Below are 10,211 nucleotides of genomic sequence, written 5' to 3'. Positions count from 1 at the left end.
GCTTGCCACTGAGAAAAGAACCGTGGCTTCAGTTTACAGACGAATAAAACTTCTGGGCTGTGTTCCTTCCCGCACCTTGGCCCTCCTCACACACACAGCTGTGCCCTTTCCACCCCACCCCTCCAAGCTTGCCACACGAGGGGCCCTGCTTCTCCAGAGAGAAAGAGCATGAGGGACTCTGTGGATGCCCTACAGCCAGGCACTGGAGGACTGTGTAGACCTTCCATGTCCAGACAGGGACCCCACTGGCCAGGATGCACTCCAAGCTCCCATGCCCTCGTCCAAGTGCCAGAGCATTGCTTTCCTATGTGTTCACGAGGGACGTCAATGTGTTTGGAGAACAGGTTTCTATCACTGCCATCTGTTGAGTGTGTAGCATAACACACTCATACTAATGCTTGGCACTTGCTGATGTGTTTAGCGCACTAAATCTTTCCTCATGGAAAAATATAGTAACTGTCATTAACTTTCTCCTTCTTAGGATACTGGCACTGAGCTGACCCAACATTCAGCTTCAAGAGCCCCGATTCAGAATTTCTTAACCTCGGCTGTGTTGACACGTTGGCCCAGACCCTCATGTGTTGAAAGGGCCAAATGGGTGCAGAGATGTGTAGTAACATCTCTTGCACCTGTCCGTGAGATGCCGGTATCCAGCTCAGCTGTCACACACGTTCTCCAAGCATTGGCCCAATGTCTCTTGAGAGGTCAAATCCCTTTGTTTGAAAGCTTATGTTCTATTACCAGGTTGGAGAATGGTGCTCGTTTCATTTTGGTAGCTGTAATAAAATATCCTGATGGAAAAACAGCCTTAGGGAGATGTGGGCTACTTCGGTTCATAATTCCAGGTTACAGTTCATCATTGTAGGAAAATCAAAGATTATCACATCACCCTACAGGCAAGAGCACAGAGAAATTAACGCACGCATACTTGGCTGCCTGCTTACAGTACACACATCTCCATTTCTCTGTTCTTACACAGGGCAGGACCTCCTGCCTACAGAATGGTGCTGCCCACAATGGTCTGGGTCTTTTCACATCAAGTAATTTGATTAAGACCATGCCCACAGGCTGACGCAATGTGAACAATTCCTCGTGAAGACTTTCTTCCCAGGCTGTTCTAGGTTGTGATAACTTGACAATTAGAGCCAACCATCACAGGGTGGCAGCAAACAGGACCCATGTTCCCATGAGCTTGATTATATAGGAAAAGCTGTAAAAACTGCCTTAGCCTCTGACCTGACCTGGAAAGAAAGCATGCTCAAGCTTCTGTGTTTTCCAATGGAGAGGAAAAACCTGTTTAGCAATCCCTTGGTTAGGTGGATATTTGCACAGTCCTGACAAAGAACCAGACCCTGATTCAGCCTCTAGGCATAAAATCAGAGCTGAGGGATGAAGAGATTGCTTGGTAGTTAAGAGCACTGGCTCTCCTGGGTTCAATTCCTAGCACCCACTCAGTAGCTCACAAGCATCTGTAACTCCATTCCAGTGGATCTGACATGTTTTACGGCATCCAGCACGCTAGGCAGGAATGATACACAGACACACATGCAGGCAAGAGGCCCAGACACATGAGATAAAAATAAAGCAATCTTCAAACAACAACGTAAACATTTCCGTATTCCGAAGGAGTGTTCTACAGTCCAGGGACAGACATCTTGGTTGATAATAAAAGTCGCAGACAAGAATTTAGTGTTGTGGGACAGGATCAGGCTGTTGGTAGTGAAATATGACATTTGGAAGCGCTAGCCAGGCAGAAGGCAGCATTTGAGCAGCTCCAGGAAGGAGAGGAAGAACTGAGCCCAGTTTGCATCTGGTATGTGGGGTGGGGGCGGGGAGTGTCAGCTGTTGCCCAGAGAAACAGCAAGTGCAAATGCCCTAAGGTTTTCTCATCTAGTTAAGGAATAGGAGGTGTTGTCAGGTGAGAATTAGGGTATGTGCAATGAGGTCTGAGGGCAAGTGTCTAATGACTACAGCAACTGTGTGGCTTACCCAATGCTGCATCTAGTCAATGCCAGAGTTTAAGTAGGAACCCCTGAGATCTTTTCCCATCTGAATGAGAATATAGGAACCACTTTCTCCTCTGCCTGGAACCAGGCCACGCCCTCTGTGACTCCTTGCCTGGGCTGGGCCAGTGTTTGCAGGAAACAAGGAGGTGGAGAAGGAAGCTGGTGATGTATAAGAGGCCTGCTGATCTGCAGTGTCTTCCATTGCCTGTGGCACTCACCTATGACACTTGGCCTTCTCTGAGGTGGAAGCAGCATGGTGGTTCTGGCTCTGACACTCTTTGTAGGTGCCATTGCTGTGTTCTCCGTGGGGCTCCTGCTGTGGGTGATCTGTAGAAACTTTTGGACAGAACACATCCCTAAAGGCATCACTCACCCTGTGCGGCTTCGAATCCTCAGTTGCCTTCTACAGCTGACAATGACCTGGGTGAGTTTACTTTTGCTTATCCCCTTACCCTGATGTCTGAGGACAGAAGTTAGCACAAATCTGATACTGGATGCTTCAATACTACCCACTATTCCAAGAATGTTTGCTTTCTGGATGTTTCCATTATTGTAACAAAATAACTGAGACAGTGGATTTACAGAGCAAAAAGGTTTACTTAGGCTCATGGTTTTTGAGGTTGTAACTTGTGATGTTGGTCTTACTGTGTTGGGAGAGAGAGCATGTGGCTGAGGAAAACTGGTCACATCCCAGGGAACAAAAGAAGAAGAGCTGAGGTTCTGTGGTGCCTTATTTTTTCTTTGTTTTTTATTCATTTTGTATTTATCATACATATTTTAGAGTTTGTGAATCATTAGACTTTGATCTTTTTTATTTGTTTGGTAGGTTTTGTTATTGTTTTTTTATTTTGTTTTTTGTTTGTTTGTTTGTTTGTTTCAAGACAGTGTTGCTCTGTGTGGCCCTGGCTGTCTAGAACTTACTCTGTAGGTTAGTCAGCCTGACCTCAAACTCAGAGATCTGCCTGCCTCTGCCTATTGAGTACTGAGATTAAAGGTGTGCGCCACCACCTCCTGGCTTAGTGTCTGTCCTTATACCCTGCCTTTCCCCATCAGCCTATGTCCCCAGTGACCTCCCACTAAGCCTTTCTTCCCAAAGGCTCTTCCACCTATCAACAGCATCACTGTAAGTCCTTTTCCACCAGGGCCTCTGACGAACATGGAATGTGCAAACTATGGTGCTCAGTTAACACAGAGGAAAAAGACAGTTTCAACTCGTTGGCCCTCAGTACTTTGCTAAAGGTAGGGATGCATTTTTTGAGCTCCAGTGGTTACACACGTACTAGCTAGAGTCAGAAAGCAAATCGTTAAATTGGCTCAAGACATGAGCAGAACCATAAAACACACCTTTAAAAAAAAAAGATTTGGGGCTGGAGAGATGGCTCAGTAGTAAAGAGCACTGTCTGCTCTCTCAAGGGTCTTGAGTTCAATTCCCAACAACCTAGTGGCTCATAACCATCTATAATAAGATCTGGCACATATGTGCACAAAGAGTACTGTATAAATAAGAAAGTCTTTTTTAAAAAATTAAGATTTATTTATGGAGCCGGGTGGTATCATGCTTTAATCCCAGCACTCGAGAAGCAGAGACAGGCTGATCTCTGTGAGTTCAAGGTCAGCCTGGTCTACAAAGTGAGTTCCAGGACAGCCAGGACTGTTATACAGAGAAACCTTATCTCTGAAAACAAAAATAAACAAACAAAAAAGGGTTATTTATTTATTTATTTATTTATTTATTTATTTATTTATTTATGTATTTTGTCTGTGTACATGTCTGTTCACCATGTGTGTGCAGTGCCTACAGAGGCCAGAAGAGGGCATTAGATCCCTCTGGAACTAGAGTTACAGATGGCTGTAACCCACCAGGGTGGGAATTGAATCTGGGTCCTCTGGAAAAGCAGCCATTGCTCCAAACTGCTGAGCTCCATAGAACATAACTTTATCAGATCTTTTGTTGTCTTTTTAAAAAAACTATTTTTTTAAGACCAGTCATGGTGGCACATGCCTTTGATCCCATCACTTGGGAGGTAGAAGCAGATGGATCTCTGTGAGTTTGAGGCCAGCCAGACCCACATAATGAGTTCCAGGACAGCCAAGGATATAAAAAGAAACACTATCTCAAAATAAATAAATAAATAAATAGATAGATAAATAAATAAATGGCAAAAATATCTATTATTTAAACAATTGTTATGCAAAGTATTAGGTTTTCATAACAGCATTTACAGAGATTTTTTTTTTTTTTTTTTTTTTGTAGATTCTTCCCCTAACCTGCTCTCAGGCATTCTTCTACCCCTATAACCTCATTTCTACCGTCATATCTCATGGGTTTTACTCTTCTGTCTCCCATGTTTAACCTCCTTTCCCCAGTCACATGGCCTCTGTCCTATTTAATAGCTCATAGACACACTAGGAACCACTTTTACACGCACGTATAAAATGATAAGCTAGAGTCCAGATATAAGAATGTGGTTTTTGTCTTTCTGAATCTGGATCATCTCCCTTACTCTGACACCCAAGGACTTTATATCCTATCACAGAGACATTCGAGAATCTATGCTCACTGCTGTTCTATTCACAATAGCCAGGAAATGAAATCACCCTGTACATCCATCAACAGATGAATAGATGAAGAAAATACACAATAGAAAAACACACAGTGGGGGAAAAAAATGAGGCAGGGTCTCACTATGTAGACCAGGCTTGCCTTAAACTCAAGAGAGTTCTGCCTCTCTTGAGTTCTGCTTCTACCTCTTGAGTGCTGAGATGGAATTTTACTCAAACATAAAAAACAAACAAACAAGAAAAACATTTATTTAGGAAAATTTGTGGAACTGGAGAGCATTATGCTAAATCAAATGTACCAGACATAAAACAGTGCCTCCAGCCTGTTTTTGCAAATGGCCTGACTAGACTGTAGGTTTCCCCTGGCATTTTCTTTTGTAGTCTACAGTTCAAGTTCCTAGTTACCATGGCTCAGTTTCCTTGTCTGCTAAATAGGAAACCATGCAACCCCTACTGCCTGGCATTTCTCGAGGATCGCCAGAGCTGAGCTATCCAGAGGTTGTATTGCAACATCTGGCGTAGGGTAAGCCCTCCTTACATGTCACGCACTGTCGCTGTTGATTCTTTCTGTAGTGGTGCATCAAGCAACAGCTGTGTGTCACGGCCCAGCATCTGAGCTCAGGAATGGGTGAAAGAAAAAGCCCTAGGTAGAGTCTGCCTCCAGAGAACTTGTAGTCAATGGTCACAGAAGCAGGGGGCTGGCCAACCAAGCTCACTAGGACTCTAGCTACAAATAGCTTCCGGCAGAGGCCAGATCCAGGAGGAAGGCATAGCAAGGCAGCAAGGGGAGACCAGCACTGCTTACTCAAGGGTCAGAATGCAAGGGGCCCATTGCTTTGATGGACTAGGGACAAATAACCATATTTTCACTGCTAACCTCTGATTGTAGCGTCTCCTGCCATTGGAGCCTGGCGGTTAGCACAGTCCCCAGGGCAGAACTGTAACCGGATCACAAAATTAATCACGGGGGCGGGGGAGGGAGGATGTTGACTACCTGATTACTTCATCTGCTAAAGACTTGGGAACTTCTGGTCTCCTCATCCAGGGGAATATCACATGGCAGCCGATGCTTGTTTGTTCGTGTGTGTGCATTGCTACATTGTGCCTTACTTGTCTGAGAGCTATATTCATGTAAAACTGCCTTCCTGGATGGGTTCCGTGTATTTGTTACACATTCTAAAGGATGTTCTGTGGTGCCGGGAGATAGTGCCATCTGTCAAGCATTACTGATCAAGCTTGAGAACCTGGGCCCAGAACATGTGTGCCAGCTGCCACAGTCTCTGAGAGTGCATACATGTGCCAATTCCCTTCTGCCTGGAAGACACAGTTTCCTTCGTGTCATCCGTCCTCACTGGCTCTTACAATCTTCCTCCTGAGCTCTTAGGGGAGGATTTTAATGGAGATGCATCACTTAGAACTGATTACTCCAAGGTTCCTCACCCTCTGCTCATTGTCCAGTTGTGGATCTCTGTATTTCTTCCCATCTTCTTCAGGAGAATGCTTCTCTGATGACAGCTGAGCTAGGCGCTGGTCTGTGGATAAAGAATGATATTTATTTATATATTTATCTTAATATTCTTATATTTATATTGAAAACCTTTAGCTAGATCTCAAAGATAACACAATAGGGCTGGAGAGACGACTCAGAGGTTAAAAGCACTGTCTGCGCTTCCGGAAGCCCTAAATTCAATTCCCGGCAACCACATGGTACCTCACAACCATCTGTAATGAGATCCGATGCAGGTATACAGGCAAATAGAGCACTCATTTACATAAAATAATAAGCAAATCTTTGCTGGGCATGGGCACCTTTAATCCCAGAACTCAGGAGGCAGAAACAGGTTGGATCACTGAGCTCAGGGCTAGCCTGGTCTACAGAGAAACCTTGTCTCAAAAAAAACAAAAAAAGAAAAGAAAAAGAAAGAAATGGATAACACAATAACCTAACAAAGCCTCCTGTGCCACCACCTGCCTTGACATCACTGACCCCAACCAAACACACATATTTTCCCACCCTCCCTCATTCTTAATTTTCCTAAAGAAAAAAACCTTACACATCACATGTTTTCAAAAAAAAAAAAAAAAAACATTTCAGCAGATGCCATGCAAAGAATTTTTTAAAAAACAAAACAAAGCATACCTTTCTCTTCTTTAAAACATTTGGGAGATCCGGGCCGTCTTCCTTGGAGAGAAGACAATGCCCAAACCCCATATAGGGCAGGAGTCTTCAAAGGGAGCCTCAAGGGTTGGCCACAAGCCTGGTTTGTCCTGTCTGGCATGCAAAGGTCTAGGAAGAGGGGTGGGTCTGATGGTGAAGCCTTATGGGCCTGCCTGGATAAGAGCGGCTTTAACCGCAGGTGCCTCATGAAGATGCTGAGAGAGGGGGAGAGAGCAGGAGATCTGTGGTCCAGCCTGATCAATATTTCCCAAGATCCTCCTTGGCACTTGGGGAGGGTAGATGTGGCCAACCGGTTCCAGGCTTCATTCGAAGCTGACTCAGCACAATCCTTCTCAACCCGTTGCCTCTCCTCTGACAGGGGATGATCTTTGAGAAGTTGGGACTGTGTTATGCACCCCAGTTTGCCAGCTTCCTGCATGATCTGAAGCCACTCAAGAGAGATCCTGATGTTGTGGTCACAAATCTTCACTTTGGGACAATCCCTGTGAAGCTGTACAAGCCCAAGGAACCCTCCACCATCCCAAGGCCTGGCATCATCTTCTTCCACGGTGGTGGAACCATCCTGGGGAGCTTGAGTAAGAAAGAGCCTTTATTCTGGCATCTTCAAGTCCCCTGTCACCCTGCTAAATGGGCTTGAAAGAATGGTCATTCTGTGGGGGCTAGAGAGATGGATCAGTAGTTAGCAGCACTTGCTGCTCTTCCAGAGGACACAACTTTGGTTCCTAGCACCCATGTAGGGCAGCATACAACTGCCTGCAACTCTAGCTCCAGAGGATCTAGCTTCTCCTTCCAGTCTTTGAGGAAGGTTCACACATGTGTGTATAATACATACACAAAAGTAAAAGTAAAATAAATATTAAAAAAAAAAAAAGAATGATCGTTTCTCCTGGTAGACAGTCTACTGTTAGGACCAAGAGAAGCCAGGGCAATTAGTAGGCCCAGACCACTTTGGCGGTACATTATGTAGTGGTATGACCTCTTCATTAATTGATGTGAGAATTTATCAAGCCACTGTGCTCTACTCACGTTTGGTAAGTGGTGGAGTGCAGGGGCATCTTGGGAACTGTCGTCCTTGCAGATCACAGAAGCAAAGCAGTGAAAAGTTGGAAGGATATTTATAGCCAGAAGCTATTTCATGATCTGCTCAGCTAACTCAGGTGCTCTGCTTACAAGAAGAGAATGGCCGCAGAGGCTGGAGAAAGGAAAATGTCCTAGTAAGTGTGAAATTCCCTTTTGTTTTCCAGGAACCCACCACAATGTATGCTTGCGTTTGTCCAAGGACTGTGGCTCTGTCGTCGTGTCAGTGGGGTGAGCAAGGGGATCATGGGAATATACAGGCAGATAGCCTGTCTGAAGGTTGAACCTGAAGCCAACAGAATTGGAGAGGAAAATGAAGGAGGGCTGGGTTGTGAGGACCCAATAGTGAGAAGCAAGGGAGGGAGGAGAGAGGGACAGTGAACTGGATCCCCTTCCTTGGTGCATGAAGTATTGTGGGTAAAGACATCATCTAACCCTGTCATTTGGAGGCTAATGGGAATGGCCATGCACTTCACCTTTGGTTGGAAGAGTTTGCTAGGTCTAACTGCCCTTCCCATGGCAGATGTCTTATGCTTTCTCTGCGGAAGTCACCAGTGCCCTGTATGACTGCTTGAACATCTAAACAATATCACATCCATTCTCAAGTGGAATGGCAATTAGCAGCAGGTGTGAGGGCTTCATAAGTACTGTATGTTTGGCCCCTTGCCTATCCTCCTATTCAGGCTTCAAAGGGGGTTTTGAGATATGAGGTGCTGGATGAGGGTACTTGGGCTTGGCTGAGCATTGAACGTAACCTGTGGTCCTTGATCCCTCTCTAGATACAGAAAATCTCCCATGTACAAGTACCCAGTGATGAAAGACGACTGTGTGGTGGCCACCACGCACTTCCTGAAATCCTTGAATGTGTATGGCGTGGATCCAGATCGAGTTGTGGTCTGTGGGGACAGCGTAGGAGGGAATGCAGCAGCTGTGATTTGTCAAATATTTTTGAACCAAACAGATCTCCCCCGGATCCGGGCTCAGATTTTGATCTACTCCACACTGCAAAGCGTAGATTTTCAGAGCCCTTCTTATCAACAGAATGCCCACATACCGCTGCTCACCTGGGATCTGGCCTTTTACTGCTGGTGTTGTCACCTAGGCGTGAGCCCTTCCTGGAAAAGCGTGGTCAAGAATCGTATGCATCTCCCTCCAGAAGTCTGGAAGAAATTCAGAAAGTGGTTGGGCTCAGAAAACATCCCAGAGAGGTTTAAGAAGCGAGGCTACCAACCCATACCTCTGGGGCCTGTGAACGAAGATGCTTACAGGGAAACAAACACCGCAATGGACAATGTCTGTTCACCCCTCCTTGCAGAAGACGACATAGTGTCTCGGCTCCCGGAAACTTGCATTGTGAGCTGTGAGTATGACCTTCTCCGAGACCATTCACTCCTGTACAAGAAGAGGCTGGAAGACCTGGGGGTGCCTGTCACATGGCATCATGTGGAGGATGGTTTCCATGGAGCGCTTAACACCCTCGACTTTGGCTTCCTGACCTTGCCTTGCTCCTCAAGAATTATGGATGTAGTTACCCAGTTTATTAAAAGGTTTTGACCCTCATTCCTTCCTGAGGGAGTGCTCTGCCAACCAGGTCTGGGTTCTAGTGTGTGCTCTTTATGATGACTAGAGAGGAGGCAGGCTGAGCGGGATGGAGTGAAGCTCTCTGTCCTTGTTCACTATTGGGGAAAATCTGGGCTGACAGTTTTCAGCATCCATTTGAGAGACTGAATATGTTCATGAAGCCTGTCCATAATCCCCTTAGCTAGAAGTCAGGCTGTCTAGGCTGAGACTGCACAGTAGCTGCATCTCGATGACTTGGCCTTGAAAAACATAGCTGTGTTGTGTGGCAGTCTTGGTGAGCTTTGCCAGTGTGGCTCAGAGTGTAGGTAGAGCTCTCATGACCAAGTCCATTGGGGGTAGGGGGTGACACTCTCTTACTACCCAGCTTGCTTGAGCTGAAAGTTATGAGACAGTGGAAACAGATTACCCATGGTACTTGGCTCCTAGATGGAAACGGGTGAAGAAGATGATCTGAGTTGCCTGTCTAGGAGAGCTTAGAAGTTCCAGTGTTGGAGTGGAGTTCCCAACAAATGGCCCTAAAGCAGCATCATAAATATTGAATGACCAGAGCAGGACAGAAGCTGTGTTCACGCAAACTCAGACCACATTCGCACTGGGAATTCTAGACAGAGCCAAGAGAATAGTTGTGTTACTGCAAACTATTTGTTCTAAGACAAAGAATCAATGCATATTGTCTCACAGAGATGTAAAGTGGATTGGCATATGTATCAGTGAAAATAAGGTATGAGTCAGGTGTGGTCTGATGTGGGGACTCAGATAGGACCACTAGCTTACCTTCTCCAGGTTCTGCCCTCCCCTACTCCTTG

General features: G+C 45.6%; 1 protein-coding gene across 1 annotated transcript; it reads left to right on the top strand.

Moving 5' to 3' along the window:
- The first annotated feature begins 2,259 nt into the window (after positions 1-2,259).
- On the top strand, positions 2,260-9,378 carry LOC129679535 (arylacetamide deacetylase-like 3). The gene is made up of 4 exons (XM_055610739.1): positions 2,260-2,430; positions 7,106-7,322; positions 7,992-8,055; positions 8,604-9,378. Exons 1-4 carry the CDS (start codon positions 2,260-2,262, stop codon positions 9,376-9,378), a joined length of 1,227 nt encoding a protein of 408 aa, XP_055466714.1.
- Positions 9,379-10,211: the final 833 nt, after the last annotated feature.

The sequence above is a fragment of the Psammomys obesus genome, unplaced genomic scaffold, assembly GCF_907164565.1.
Source record: "Psammomys obesus unplaced genomic scaffold, mPsaObe1.curated_primary_1811, whole genome shotgun sequence".
Classification (NCBI taxonomy): Eukaryota; Metazoa; Chordata; class Mammalia; order Rodentia; family Muridae; genus Psammomys; species Psammomys obesus.
The sequence above is the reverse complement of the archived record's forward strand: the minus strand, read 5'-3'. Positions and strand labels throughout refer to the sequence as shown.